Source organism: Mirounga angustirostris, unplaced genomic scaffold (genome assembly GCF_029215605.1).
Source record: "Mirounga angustirostris isolate CCGP_5_RB_7025 unplaced genomic scaffold, mMirAng1.0.hap1 SCAF_11, whole genome shotgun sequence".
In the NCBI taxonomy this organism is placed as follows: Eukaryota; Metazoa; Chordata; class Mammalia; order Carnivora; family Phocidae; genus Mirounga; species Mirounga angustirostris.
Window position 1 is genome coordinate 125,093,492 of NW_026991719.1, and position 15,874 is coordinate 125,109,365.

At 45.2% G+C, this 15,874-nt stretch overlaps 1 protein-coding gene across 1 annotated transcript; it reads right to left on the reverse strand.

The window, feature by feature from the left end:
* Window positions 1-964: 964 nt before the first annotated feature.
* On the reverse strand, window positions 965-15,852 carry LOC135361975 (synaptonemal complex protein 3-like). The gene is made up of 9 exons (XM_064574691.1): window positions 13,315-15,852; window positions 11,718-11,967; window positions 10,955-11,024; window positions 10,744-10,778; window positions 9,024-9,141; window positions 8,051-8,150; window positions 6,160-6,258; window positions 2,334-2,438; window positions 965-2,205 (listed from the first exon to the last, which is right to left on the reverse strand). The coding sequence occupies exons 2-9, from the start codon at window positions 11,932-11,934 to the stop codon at window positions 2,152-2,154; spliced, it is 798 nt and encodes a 265-aa protein (XP_064430761.1). The 5' UTR covers window positions 11,935-11,967; window positions 13,315-15,852; the 3' UTR covers window positions 965-2,151.
* Window positions 15,853-15,874: the final 22 nt, after the last annotated feature.

A 15,874-nucleotide genomic window follows, 5' to 3' on the forward strand; every position in this document is an offset into this window, starting at 1 on the left:
TTTGCAACAACGTGGATGGAGCTAGAGAGTACTGTGCTAAGCGAAATCAGTCAGTCAGAGAAAGACAAATACCATATGATTTCACTCGTATGTGGAATTTAAGAAACAAGTGAACGTGGAGGGGGTGGGGAAGAGAGGAAAACCAAGAAACAGACTTTTTTTTTTTTTTTTTTAAGATTTTATTTATTTGACACAGAGAGAGACAGCGAGAGCAGGAACACAAGCAGGGGGAGCGGGAGAGGGAGAAGCAGGCTTCCCGCCAAGCAGGGAGCCCGATGCGGGACTCGATCCCAGGACCCTGGGATCATGACCTGAGCCGAAGGCAGACGCTTAACGACTGAGCCACCCAGGCGCCCAAGAAACAGACTTTTAACGATAGAGAACAAACCGATGGTTACCACAGGGGAGGTGGGCGGGGGGAAATGGGTTGAATAGGTGACGGGCATTAAGGAGGGCGCTTGTCAGTGATGAGCACCGGGGGTTGTATGGAAGTGTTGAATCACTAAACTCTACACCTGAAACTAATATTACACTGTATGTTAACTAACTGGAATTTAAACAAAAACCCGAGGGGGGAAAAAAAAAAGTTTGAAGTAGTACTTAAGACGTAATGTTTTGGCTTAAGGGGAAAAGCCTTCACAAAAAAAAAAAATACGGTATTTAAGGAGTAAACTGTCCCTTGATGTCAAATATTCACTCATGGCGGAGGACTCCCTTCTTCCTACATAAGATAAATAAGTTAGAAGTTCGATGGGAGCCTGGGTGGCTCAGATGGTTAAGCCTCTGCCTTCGGCTCAGGTCATGATCCCAGGGTCCTGGGATCGAGTCCCATATCGGCCTCCCTGCCCAGCGGGGAATCTGCTTCTCCCTCTGCCCCTCCTCTCCCCTGCTCATGCTCTCTCTCTCTCTGTATCTCTCTGTCCCAAATGAATAAAAAGAAAGAAAGAAAGAAAGAAAGAAAGAAAGAAAGAAAGAAAGAAAGAAAGAGAAAAAAAAATAAGTTAGAAGTTCGAAAAAAAGTATGTTTGGGCTTACTTTAAAAACAGGGAAAACCATAAAACAAATAGAAGAGTGGGCTCTAGCGGCCATAATTAAAATATCAAACATACAGAAAAACAGGAGAAAGACAGTCCTCTCCTCCAAACGGGAGTATTTTTGTTGTTGTTGTTCTGAACGATTCATGAAAGGAATTTCAGTAACTTAGAAAGAGAATACATCTAGCCGATTTATTCCAAACTAATTCTCAAACAACTTCATGCTTGTGAAATCAAATGTTTCCAGTTGAAAATTTCACGTGGTTTTGCATGTAAAAAGTGCACCAGAAAAGACAAGGCGTGAGAATGAATTGTTAACGTTTTTAGATGAGCATACAATCAACTTTCCATATACTCACTGAATATCAAACTTGCAAAACAAAACTTTCTAGGTAATTAATCTCTAAAGATAGGCATGAAATATTTAAACCACAGGTAACCAAGTACATGTATATGTTAATAAAATACTTTTAATCAATGCTAAGGGCAGGTGTCATTTAATAGTGGACCCAAATCAATTAAATGACATTTTAATTTTTTTGGTGGGAATGGCATATTCACAACTCCATGTCTCACAAGTCGACATTTACATATCTTACTCAGTTGTCTTAATGACTTTAAGCAGTTTCATTTATTCTGGGGCACAAACTTAAGTCGCTTTTAATAAATTTTGTACTTCTGTGGAGTAGATTGTACTTCAAATCTTATTTTCCTTAGAATTGGTTCTTTAACTTAATGAGTATATGCAAAAGGGTGTATTCTTTCATTATTTCTTTTCTTTCAGAAAGAGCAACGTAACCCTCTATGATTGTACTTTCTATCTTTGGGGACTGGTCCAGATTCGCTGAAGCAAACTTAAATGTAAATCATCTTTCTTGCTAAAATTTAATTGACAGTGTTAGGGAGAAAAAGTCACCATTACTACCAAAGGTCTGAACGTTTCCTGCATATAACTTTGGAATTACTGCTACTCACATAACTGTTTAGGTCTCACTTGGGTTTACACAGAAAGAGGGCCTTGCACTCAAACAAGCCAATGAGTAACAAGATGTAATCATTTAAACTAGAATTGTTAGACCACAGTTATCAGGTTACTTAGTCCTTTCTTCAAATGTCATCAAAATAACGGAGAATGAAGAGACTTTTGAAAAATTGCCACCTCTTGTTGCTGCTATTAAATGAAAGGAGAGAATATACTTGTTCAGTATTTATATAAGGATTATGCATATAACAGCAAATAGACTATTTCAATGTTTAAATCAATCCTTAGTTTTCACCTTTAAATATCACACTACTTACATGTTCCATCATAAGGTGTTTTTGCAACATGGCCATTTCTTTCCTAAGTTCACTCTGTTCACCAGTAAGAAAATTTTCCCGATTCTTCTCTAAGTCTTCCACACTCTAAAACAAAAAGCCTAGTCCAGTTACAAACCACCATTTTTCTTCCTATGTTCAAAACATGCAAAATTAAATTTCAAAAGTACTACAATTTTTTAATAGTCCAGTGATGGCCATTATCTATTTGAAATAAAAAAAAAAAAATTCTAAATCACACACGTAGACAAAAACATTCACTAAGGAAAAATTTAAATATCAGATTCGAGTGAAATATTATTATTATTATTATTAATTATTAATTATTATTATTTTAAGTGGGCTCCACTCCCAACACGGGGCTTGAACTCACAGCCCTGAGATGAAGACCCGAGCTGAGATCAAGAGTTGGACGCTTAACCGACTGAGCCACCCAGGTGCCCCAAAATAGCCTTATTTTAGGAGACACAATTACAGTACACTTTGCTCAAACGTCAAGCAGTTAAGGTCGAGGTCAAAATGGACCCCCAAATAGAAAAGGACTGGGAGTCCATATCAACGAATGCTATAATTTTGAAATCCAGTAATAAGCTTTCTAACACCAGGTAATAACACATTTATTATCAGTAATAGTCAGCGTAACATGATTTCCTTAGAGGGAATAAAATGATCTGCGATGGGACCTCTTCAAGTTATGAAAAACACAACCTACGTTGTAAATTTTGCCATTCATTCAACAGGTGGTGAAATAGTGCATACCGTGTAGAAGGTACCGCGTTGAGTACTGTGGAGGAATTTAGAAATGAATACACAGTCTCTTCCATAGTCCCGTGCCAAGAGCAAACATAAACAGAAATGAGACAGAAATTTTATGATAGTTACAGAAGCACAACTTGTTGCGGCTACATAGCAGAAAAAGGAGATTAATGCCGACACGGTTGGCGAAAGAAAAAGATTTCAATAGGTGAGGATAAGGAAGTTAAAACCACTTCCAGGGGAAGGACATAAGCAAAGCGTGGAAGTTAATAGTTAGTTTAGACGAAGCATTTGTCAGGAAGGGTGGGACTAAAGACAGGATGTAGCAAACAAAGCTAAAAAGGGCATCATGTTATGGTGAATCTTTGAATATCTAAGACTTTAGAAGGGGAAACGACTGACAGGCTTTCAGGAGGGAAGAACAATCTCGTGGGAAGATAGTACCGCAGGCCTACGAAGGACGGAGAGATCAGATGAGAGAGCGTAACAGCAGGAGCGAGGGACGACGAGGTCCTCAACTAGGGCTGTGGGAATTCGGAGGAAGCAGTGGGAATTCGGAGAAAAAGCATTTAAAGTACCATTGCAGAGGTAAGTATCACACAGCCCGACAGTAACTGGAGGGGAAGGGGAAGGAAATGCAGGAGTCAAGGAAAACACTAAACTTCCAACCCTAAGTGGTTGCACTGGGCAGTAACATTTAGAAGAAATAATTTCTGTTACTTTATGAAACCTCCGCACCCATCAATAAAATGGTCTTCACAGAGCATTAGAGCAACACGCTCTCTACTTGGAAACAATTCTAATAGAACTATTTTGCATATGTGTCATTCTAAGATCCTTTAAAGAATACTTATTTTGAAATTATATTACTAGTGCTTAAACATTCCAGTTAGTTTAGAAGAGTGACTTTTTACCATGTACTTGAGCAAGATTGTTTAAAGAACAAATCACATGATCATCCCCAAAGCTGCAGAAAAAGTATTTGACAAAATTCAACACTCTCTCATGATAAAAACTCTCAACAAACTAGGTACCGTAGACACCTACGACAAGCCCACAGCTAACATACTCGATGGTGAAAAACTGAAAGCTCTTCCTCCAAGATCAGGAATAAGACAAGCTCGCCCAACCTCACTACTCCTACTCAACATAGTACCAGAAGTCCTAGCTGGAACAATTCGGCAATAAAAGGAAAGAGAAGACATCCAACCTGGAAAGGAAGAAGCCAAATTGCCTCCGTTCGCAGATAGCGTGATGTCATATGTAGAAAACCCCAAAGACTCCACACACGCAAAAATCCCTGTTCAAACTAATAAGTGAATTCAGCAAAGTTGCAAGTTATAAAATCAACATGCAAATGTCAGTTGTATTTCTACACACTAACAATGAGTCACGCAAAAGTGAAATCAAGAAAACAATCCCATTCACAACAGCGTCAAAAAGAGTAAAATACTTAGGGAAAAAAAATTAACCAAGGAGGTGAAAGCCTTGTACGCTGAAAACCACAAAGCACTGATGAAATTAAAGACAGCATACATGAATGGAAAAATTATCCCATGCTCACGGGTCGGAAGACTTAATATTGTTAAAAGGCCCATACCACACAAAGCGATCTACAGATTCAGTGCTCTCCCCATCAAAACCCCGATGCTATTTTTCTACAGAAATGCCTCTACAGAGCAATCCTACAATTCATGTGGATCCACAAAAGACTGTGAATGGCCAAAGCGATTCCAAGAAAGAACAACAACAACAAGCTGGAGCCATCACACTTCCTGATTTGAAAACTACATTAACAGAGCCACAGTAAGAAAAACAGTACGGTTCTAGCATAAAGACAGATGTATAGACCAATGGAACAGAACAGTGAGCCCGGAAATAAACTTCCACATATACAGTCAACTGATTTTTGTTTTGTTTTGTTTTTTAAGATTTTATGTATTTATTTGACAGAGAGAGAGTTAGCGATAGCGAGAGCAGGAACACAAGCAGGGGGGAGTGGGAGAGGGAGAAGCAGGCTTCCCGCCGAGCAGGGAGCCCGATGCGGGGCTCGACCCCAGGACCCTGGGATCATGACCTGAGCCGAAGGCAGACCCTTAACGGCTGAGCCAGCCAGGCGCCCCCCCACAGTCAACTGATTTTTGATGAGGGGGCCGAGGATACAAAATGGGGGAAAGATAGTGTCTTCAACGAATGAAGCTGGGAAAACTTTATGGTCCCCATGCAAAAGAGCAAAAGAGGGTGGGTAGGGCTCATGTTAAGTGTTCTTAGGACATTAAAAACAACAACGACAACAGCACTCTGACCAAAAACAGAAGGGGAATGTACAGGATTCCATCCACTCCCAAACGAGTATATAGCTGTGTGAAGAAGAGGTCCGTGCCACTGAGGATGATTCTCGCTAACGTGGAAATACGACTGAAGGTAATCTCAAGTCACAAGCTTACAGTCTTACTCTGGCTTTTTTCATTCTCCTACGTATCTGTGCTGTCTCTTGCAACTGTAAGTTGGCATATAAAGCCACTTTTAGTCACTTTAATAATTCTGCAAGCAAATATGCCATAAAATACTTATAAAATGCAACTGAAAGTAAAATTGGCTACTTGCTGTTTGAGAAACATTGGCGGCACAAAGAAAAGTAAATGACATCGAGAAATGATTTAAAGACTTCCTACTTTCAAACTATGTATTCATCACTACTCTCCTAAGAAAGGCGGACTCTGGAACAGAGAACCATGATTCAATTGTTAATAAAGGATCGGTTTCATGCACGATATGCACATTTCTTGGTAAAATCCCCAATCTACCAGTCCCTGTTTTGAGTAACACCCACGAAACCGTGAATGAATCTGAAAAGTAGAAGTACATTTAGCATTTATGTTAAATCAGAACAATGAATTCAAAATGGAAAATGCCTAATTAATTTTAATTGATTTTAGAGGCATAACCAAAATGCTTTTAACATGTATTAAGAAGGAAAGACAATTATTTTCTACTTCCATATACATATTACATTTTATGAGAATACACTGTGTTACCAAACTCAACGGACCTTCAAGAATTGCTCATACAACCCTTTAATTGCTTGCATTCTCTGGCTCTGAACCGTTCTAGAGTGTTGCAGAACGTTTTGTTGCTGTCGAAATATATTCTACAAATATAAAAGGGAAAAAAAAAGAAAAAAGCTGTGATGACCATCTGGGTAAAATTTAAAACTTAACAACAACAACAAAAATCTAGATTAAACCTGAATCGTTTTTTAAGTGAGTATTTTTTTAGTGTCTTCTCTTTTATCAAATATCGTGACCTAGTTTACATCGTCTGTGTTTACCAGTAACATACAAAAACACCACAATGGTCTTGTGTGCTGGTCACTAAGTAGGAAATTTCCTTTCTTAACAATATTCAAAACATATATCTTATTCTTGTTGATTTCAAAATCCACACACATGATCCTTCCAGTAATCCTCCCATGATCTTCCTGTTCCTCCACCAGTGATCTTGTTCTATCCCTACCTAGCCACTCACTTTCAGAGCCATAACCTTAGATTTTGTCAGCCCGATAACTGAAACATTTACATGACGTTACTAATAGCAAAGACTTATAGAGGAACTATGTACAGATACTGTTCTGAACCATTTCAAATAAGCTTATTATAGAGGAGCTCATTTAAATCCTAAAAACAAAAACAAAACCAAAAAAACCTGTAACTACTCTCATTATACTCCCTTTCATAGGTGAGGAAACTGAGGCTCAGAGAAGAGCAATTCGTCCATGGCTTCACAGCTAGCGATTAGAAAATCAGAACTGGATCCCAAACATTATCGTCCCAGTGTCCAGGCTCTTGACCACTGTACTACACTGTCTGTCCACTTTGCCCAACATTCCACCTCCACGTCCCTGCGTTTGTGGCTCGCTCCCTTTCATACTACAGCTCAGGACCCTAGCAGGATCCGACATCCACTGAATGGAACAGTTTTCATCGTCCCCTGTCTCCACCCTCTGTCCTCATTTCCCCCCCTTCCAGCTAAATCCGTGGCCAACGGTTATACCTACACCCTTGTTTATATACTTTGCCCCCTTCTCACTCTGTCGAGGTGCACGGCTGACCTCAGCCCAACCCTGGGAAATCCAGCTCTCCAGCGGCTCAGACACAGCCACAACCATGAGTACTAGTCTCATATAAATTTGTGATTGCTACGACACCAACCCGCATTGGACCGGAATGTTGCTTGGCAATGATATTTCCCTTGTCCGTTCACTGGCCCACTCTCAGGAAACAGTTCCAGGCCTCCTCCTCTGCCCTCGAGAAGCAACATCTCCTCCCCCATCCTTACTCCTAAATGTGATACAGGCCTGCCCGTTAAGAGCGAACCATGCCCTGAACTCAACGGCTCGTTCAGGAATGAGCAAACGACTGAAACTAGATTGTTGATAGCAGTCCAGGGGACTTTTCTGCCAGACCTATGGAGAAAGGTTATCTCCTCCGTACACTGGGGTTACTAACCTGGTAGTGAATCTAGGATTGTAAGGTGCTATCATGCCGACCCCGTGGAGAGGGCCTACTAGGGGATGGAGACAGAGCCCAGACGGCACTGCCTGAGGAACTGTTACCCGGACTCATTCAGCTGTACCTGGCGCAAAGCTCCCTTTGACTTCTTCAGATAAACCAAGGCATCCCTCTTTTGTACTTTGGCAAACGTCTGTCCCTTGGAACTGCAGGAATCCCAACCGAGAGAGGAAGTAAAGACCAAGGGCTTTTGTGAGTAGGATGTGCGCCTGTGCCTCTCTGATTTTTCTGGGATCGGGGCCCACACACGTAGCCAGCAATGGAAACAGGACTCTGGCTCAAATCTACAGGTCTGAGGTGCGGCCAGGCTCACCATTCCTACTTGAGACTCGGTTACGATAGATTAATGATAAAGCTAAGCCTGATACCAACAGCTAGTTTTTCCTCTTCTTCCTTGGCTTTCTGCACATCTATATCCCACTCTTGAAGCAAAGTTAGAAACTGCTGACAGTATTCGTGATAAAGCTTCTGCCTGTAAAACATGATAACGAACAGGGTCATACCTTCTATTGTTAAGAGAAAAGCAAACCCATTCAAAACCAAACTGACTGGGCATAAATGTCCTATAAAGGGAGAAGGGGATGATCACAGCTGAAATTTTCTGATGGAAAATAGCAAAATAAAGCCGATGGCTTACTCTCACTGCTAACTGTCACTCACCGCTAACTGCCTTAAGAGGGATGCTCTCCCGTATGCCTTCGCTCTTGAAAACTAAGGAAGATTTATTGCATTATAAGTTTTCCCCCAAAATGCATTTTATCTACAAGGGGTTTTGTCCTTATTTTTTCATTTTCGTCCGTTTGCTGAATAACATATAGGTTGTGGAATGATAAATAGGTTCAATGAGGGTATCGTATTCACTTATATAACGTTAACTCTCCCAAACAGTAATATTTCACTTCTTACCCACTGTGGCACAATAAAGATTCTGTACAAAAGAACAGTGAACCCAATAGGGATACATTTTAAAAATATTCAAATATAAGATTAATCTTTTCTGCATAATTGAATACAGCTAACTATCGTAAGACGCTTGCCTCTTATTCAGCTCGCATACTCCAAGAATGAATATAACTTTTTCGTATACCAAGAAAGCTCAATTACAATTTGAAAGGAGAAAAAAGGGGTTGTCTTTGTTGGCCTCTAGATAATACATCTCTTTCCAATTAAGGCGTGAACTTACAGGGCTAAAGGAACTATTTGCTGAGCTACAAATCAAGCCAAACGCATTTTTCAACAGAGACTCCGACAGAGAGAGGATGACAGCATTATTCTGAATTAATCTGTAACCACACATACTAAGAAACTGCACACAGCTTCTGGCTCCAGAAACCAACAACGTTACCTTTGCTCTTCCTGGGTTTTCCAAACACGCTCAATTTTCTGGTTAATGTTTTTGACAGAAGCTCTGGTGTCCATCATGCATCTTCTCCTCTTTTCATAAAGAAGCTTTCTAATGTCACCTATATTAAACATACACTTATTGACATTTAATGCTGAAAATCCTCTTTTGCAGCTTATTCAAGACAACACAGGCAATACTGGTTCAGCAGCACTGGAAAGAAAATTAGCATCTTTTTAAAAGGCCTCACATCAGAAATCAAGATTATTCGCTTCTTTTTTTTCACCTGTGAAATCTTTCAGTTACTAATATCTGAATCCTAATTTTTTGTTGTTGTTGTTGTTTTTGCCTGCACACACCTTTTTACTTAACTTATCCTGGAAAAAGAGCTAATAAACAAAAGTTACTACCTCCCAAAATGTGTGAAATAAAAATGGGGGGTGGGTTTTCCTCAATGACAGTCTTTTAATTTTCTCATGAAAAGACAGTTGTACAGGCCGGTCTTTAATAAATTTATAAAATATCCTCCGAATCGAAGGACTCATTGAGATGGATTCTTGCTAGAAGTCGATATATAAAACACACTTTATCATTCTGTTTTAAAAGTGTCCCAAAGGGATAAAAATAAATAAATGAAAAGAGAAGAAAGGGTGTGTGTGTGTGTGTGTGTGTGTGTGTGTGTTAATTTAGTCAATGAGGATTTTAAGTATATTTGAGTTAAAAGACCGTGGAGAGTTGAAGGAAATAAAAGAACTTATTCAAAAACACTTCCTAAATACGTTTTTTAGTAAACAAATGGAGTTTTCCTTACCGCATTTTTAAAAAGCAGCTTTGCAATTAGTAAAATTTTTAATATTTCAAAAAAAAAAAATGCTTTCCTAAGCATATGACTGTATGTTCCGCATCGGCCATCACTAGCTGTTTTCCAGGGACCAGGAAAAGGCGCACTGTTACACGACCACTTTATATATCCCGTTTGCCACGTAGAATAATCAACTTATGAGACAGCTCACACACCGAGAACCTCGGCACCGCCAAACAGAGCAAAGCTTTCAATACATACCTGCTTGTATGACTGATCCGTGCAGAGGACTCAAAAATTGACTCGGACTCTTTACTAAGAGTCTTGCCCTGTAACCCGGTTAATGTTTAAGTGACACCTGACAGAACAGCTGAAAACTTTTAGGTTTATTGGTTCTGATCACACGTTGCTAGCGTGCTGGCAAAGTGGTCTTTAGTTTTCCACTGCACAGTCTATTAGTGTAAAAGCATCATGACAAAGACTTATTTTACAGGCCTCCATTTAAACTTCCGCACCAAAGAAAATAGATAGAAAAGTCAAGGAAAATAGCTACAATGAGAAAATTAAAAATTGACATTAAAAACCGATGTATCACTCACTCTGGGACACGAAGTGGAAGAGAGATTATTTCGTGCCAATTCTTCTGATATCCCCCACAGTCCATCAAATGTACCCATGTATAAAATAAAAGCATCACTCTTAGCTCACCACTGGCAGCCCCAGTCTCTGCACATCCACAGTAAAAAGGGGAACTAAGGAAATCTATGAAGCCAAATCACGCTAAATACTCAAGGAAAATCCTGTCTCTGAGAACAAGGCATTAAATAACAGTGTTGTAGCCCACTGATTAACATTTCTTGTTAATGTGTGTTCTATGGCTCAAAACAACGTACTTTCGCTGAAAAAGCTCCTAAATCATACCTTCAAATCTTTCCAACATGTTCTGCAATTCATTCCTGTAAAGAAATGACATTAGGTATTTAATGAAGGGTACCTAAGACAGCACGCATGTTTTGGACGAAATATGGCGTGCCAAGGGCTTCCCATACGTCACATACTCGTTACCTGAGCCAACCTTTATTTTTCTTAAAGTACCTTATGGGTCAGGGGGAAATTACTTTAAACGCGTTACCCCACATCTTCCTCAAACGTTACTGCAGAAGGCCTTCTTCCCCCGTAGTATTCAGTTAGTGGACTGTTTCCTGCGTTGAAATAAAAGCGGAAAACATTTTAAAACGAAGTATGGTGGTGGGCACTAAGGAGGGCACGTGATGATGTGATGAGCACCGGGTGTTATACGCAGCTAAGGAATCACCGAACGTTCTGTCGCAAACTAACGATGCACTACATGTCGGCTAACTGCATTTAACTCTGAAACAGTAAAATGAAGTATGGCATTTTGATCCGTTTTCAGGGAGCAATACCTTCCCCGTGGAGTTTTTTAGGGCTCCGTCTCGCAAACAAAAGTTTTCTTAAGGCAGGCCCAGGAAAGGGAGCATGCGTGTGCAAGGCCAGACGACACTAGATCAGGGACCAGGACCATGCGACGGAGACGGTGTTACAGGCCCTTCCAGGTTAATGCCAGAGTACATCACCCAGCCGGCGCGAGGTATTTGGGAAAGAAGGACTGCGGGGGAGCAGAAGAGCTGCGATCTAAGCCTCGGGAATCCTGGTTTGGGACAGGAGGATCAAGTGGGCCACCTCTGGTACCTGGAACTGCTTTACACACACACACACACACACACACACACACACACACCACACGCAGAGACAGACAGACACACAGAGAGACAGAACAGACACCCCCCCCCACACACACACCACACACAGAGACAGACTGACAGACACACAGAGACCGAGACAGACAGACAGACACACACACACGAGGATTTTACTGTTTACAACGCCGAGGACTCCGAAGCGGTGGCCTGCCCCGCGTGCGTCATCAGCAAGCGCTGTATCTGCAAAAGGTGTCGGATAGGCAGTACCTTCAGCCTCCGGCCCCCTCAGCTCTCTTCTCTCTTGTCCCCCAGAGTCACGGGCTGCCGTACCCTGAGCCACCACCGGGGCCTTCGCGGCTCTGCCCAGGCGCTTCCTGCCAGCCGGCGCCATCCCGAGGAGGTGCCTTCTGAGCTCTCCTGCACGCTGTGGGCACAGACACGCGTTAAGGAAACGGGGGGACCCGGTCAGTGAGCGAGGCCAGGCAAGGGTCCTCTGCGCGGATCGGAGAGTGTGTGTGTCCTCGTGTCTCTTGCTGGACCAGGAGGGGACAAAGACGATGGGGACGGTGGACCCCTCCCTCCCCCCGCCCCCCGGCTCCGACCGAGCGCATGCGACCAGCCCCGGGACATCTGAGTGCCAGGACCTTCCGCCACACTCTGTCGCCCTACGCTGGGACAGAGGCCGTCCCCACCCCGAGGCCCCCGCGGGACAACGTGCTGGTCTGGAGGCCCAACCGTGGCCGGGACTAACGTCAAGTGTCCCCCTCCGCATGGACGGGGAATAAACCGTTCTGCACCTGTCCGGACCTGTCCGGGGACCGTCGGGTCTAGGGCGGCTCCTCGACACGCCATCTGGACCCCAGGACGGCCTCCGGGGACCAAACCGCCCTGCCGGGGGGCCGGGCAGGAGGGACAGACGCAGACGGACCCTCCTCACCAGGTGTGGCCCTCCCAGGAAGTGGGGACCGTCGGACCCGCTGCCTGCCCTGCCGGCCCCGCCCTCGGGGGCCTCGTCGTGTCCTGCCGGAGCCCCCGAGGACCCCGCGGGGACATCACCTCAGCGGCCAGCCCAGCCGCCGCTGCCCCACACCCTGGCCCCACCCTCACGTCTGAGGAGACCCCCGTGGCCACACAGTGCCGCCGGGCCCGCCTCCCCGACCCGCCTGGGCCTCCCTGAGGGTCCCCTACGCCTCACCCCCATCCTCTGTCTCTCTGTCCCTCCTCCCTCCATCCCTCCACCTGCACAGCGACCTCCACCCCACGTCCTCCGCGACGCTCCTCTGAGGGCCTCGCGCGGGAGAGGAGCTCGCCAGCCTCGCCTGGGCGGGGGCGTTGCTGATTGGCCGGCGCAGCGCGCATGCGGGAGGCGGGGCCTCGGCCGAGACACGCCCCCTGGACCAAACTGCCCCCTCCGGGCGCGCTGGTGCCGAGCATCGAGCATCGAGCGAGCATCGGGCATCGAGCGAGCATCGGGCATCGAGCGAGCATCGGGCATCGAGCGAGCATCGAGCGAGCATCGAGCATCGAGCGAGCATCGAGCGAGCAGCGAGCATCGAGCGAGCATCGAGCGAGCAGCGAGCATCGAGCGAGCAGCGAGCATCGAGCGAGCATCGAGCGAGCAGCGAGCATCGAGCGAGCAGCGAGCGAGCAGCGAGCATCGAGCATCGAGCGAGCAGCGAGCGAGCATCGAGGCCCCGGCTGGGCGGCTCCGGTTCGACCATATTCAAGGACGTTTCACGGGTCCTCTTCCTGGGAAATCACAAAAGGATACGGCAGTGTGGAACCACGTAGGTGCTCAAGCCTCCACCTTCCCGACGTGGGACACTTTTCACAGTTCCTGCGCAGTCTCCTCCCGGGGCCCTTCCCACCCACTGCCTCCGCTCGCAGAGGAAGAGCCATCCTGCTGCGTGTCCTGTGTCAACCAACCCCCTCCGTTTTCTACGGTTCGTTTTCTGGGTGGTCGGCTGGTCGGGGTTTGCTTCGTCTTAGAGACCCGTGTGCGTATCCTTGGCTGTCCTGGCCTCCTGCTGTGTTGCCTGGGGAGTACAATAAACTGTACCGCCTCCTGCCTGGTGTTCCGCCGCTTCCTTTTTCACCCAACATTGCGCCCTGACGGTGCCTGTACTATATTCCGCAGAGCCGTCCTGCTTTCGTCTTCCCTGCTGGAGCGCACACCACTGTGGAACCACTCCTCAACTCGTTCATCCGTTTTCTTGTCCGTGGACGTGTGGATACTTCCCACTGTAGAGCCCTTACAAGCAGGGACGCTGGCAATATTCCGGGGTCTGGCACACGTGCGATTGTGTTCTGCTGCGTTTAAAGGAGCCCAAGAGGGCGCCTGGGTGGCTCAGTTGGTTAAAGGAGCCCAAGAGTTTCGAGGAGTCCCACCAGCAGTGCACAGTGGTTCCTACTTCTCCACTTGCTTTTTTCCTCCCACGGAAAAAACAATCGTACCATCCTCCTTTATTGAATGGTGCATGCTTTCCCTGCCATCAGCCGTGCCATGTCTGTCATATGCCAACTTTCTCTATGTCCCTGATTCTGCTTCTCTACCCTGTTCCACCAGTCACTTCATTTATCCTGTGCCAAAACCACAGCTTGTGGTAGAATGAAGGTCCTAGGTCAGATCTGCCTAACTCCGAATCCTCGGGTATTGGCTTACACTATGATGCCTGAGATCCTTCGGTGATTCCTCAGAGCCTCCACAAGAGGGTCTACCCTACGTATGAGGGCCCTTAGCGTCTTGCCTGGTTTGACTCCCCTCTTAGGCTCTCCATCCAGAGCTTCTTGCAGTTTCCTCAAGCACGCCATTGCTGTTTCCTGCCACTGGGCCTTTGAACAAGCTCGACCAACTTCTCTGTCGAGTCTCGGTTGACACTCCTTCCTTTGCCTGCCACTGTGACTTGTGCCGCCTCTCTCCTCTCACGGTGCCGTGATCCAATCATCTGTGGGCTAATGAGACTGCACTGTTTTGCCTCGCTTTGACCATGCGGGAAACCTGTATAATTCTACCAACCAGATCTGGAGCTTACAGTTCATACGGGTCACTGTTTGCCCGTAAACAAAAACAACATTTCTGTGAGCTTTACTGCCCTTTGAAAGTATACATACCCCCGACCCATTTAATTATCTTAATAACCCTCTGGAAGGTGAATCGGTGTAAGGCCAGTTTATAATTTAAGCGCGGACAAGGATCAAAGGGTAGAAATGCTTGCCCCGAGTTTGCTGAGCTGCACAGTAGAGCTAGGACCAGACCTTTGGTATTTTGACCCATCGCTCTCCCCTGGCCCTCGCCTGTCGCTGCTCAGTGTCACTTCGCTGCTCTGGGAATAAACCACACCTTCAGCTGCAAATCATGATCTCCAGCAGTGTTTGTCTCTTCCAGTAGCAGAGAAAATGGTTTGAAGAGTGTCGCTGTAGACGTGGAAGTCCTTTTACAAGGTTGTTGCTTTCGATGTAAAGTTCAAAACAAGTTCATCGAGGAAGGTACTCCCTATGACATTTTGGAGTGCACCTAAACGTTGTGAAATGACAAACCCATTGAAGAGTTCGTGCAGACCAGACCAGGTGACAAGGAAAAGGGGTTATCCTCGGTAGAGCAAAGATCAGTAGCTCGACAACGACTTTCAGGTCCCAGATTTTCAGGGGCATTCTGATTCTTTGTGGCTGGCACGAGGACGGGAATCTGAATCTGTAAGAAGCTCCCACAAGGGATTTGGGTAATTAATAAAGACAGCGTAAGGAAAGTGCCGTGGTGGGTCCTGTACGTACCTAAGCATTCCATCCTTCACCCTTTCATCCTTACTAACAGAACCTTGACCCCGTTGCATATAGAGGTCAGCACATGGCCCGGTCCAGCTCCTGGGGTGGCCATGATGCTTGTCCCAGATGACCCCGGTGGCATTCCTAGGAGAGCTTCACGAACTGGAAAGACGCAGCTGGTTTCCCCCTTTGAGCTGTCCCCTTTGTCTGGCCCGCAATACAGATCCAATGCCTGTGTCCTTGGAGACAAAAGCCACAGTTAAGGATAGAGGGACAAGAAGAAAGAAGATCCTGGCTCCTTGAGCTGTGGTACCAGCGCTGAATTATGGATTCCTACTGTGTGTTAAAAATGCAGTAAAATGCAATTCATAATGATAGAGCGGTACGTACCCGAAATTTATTTTTACCCAACTTGTATCAGCTGTGGCAGACTATTACTGCAACATTTAAACCCAAACATGTATAATGACCCAAAACTACTTCGTTTAGGGCGCCTGGGTGGCTCAGTCGTTGGGCGTCTGCCTTCGGCTCGGGTCGTGACCCCGGGGTCCTGGGATCGAGCCCCGCGT

Coding starts and splice junctions, on each gene's coding strand:
- LOC135361975 (XM_064574691.1), bottom strand. CDS start 11,934: ATGGCGCCGGCTGGCAGGAAGCGCCTGGGCAGAGCCGCGAAGGCCCCG. Junction 10,779..10,954: donor ACGTTTGAGGAAGATGTGGG/GTAACGCGTTTA, acceptor ATTTCTTTACAG/GAATGAATTGCAGAACATGT. Junction 2,439..6,159: donor TGTATGAGCAATTCTTGAAG/GTCCGTTGAGTT, acceptor TTTTTGTTTTAG/AGTGTGGAAGACTTAGAGAA.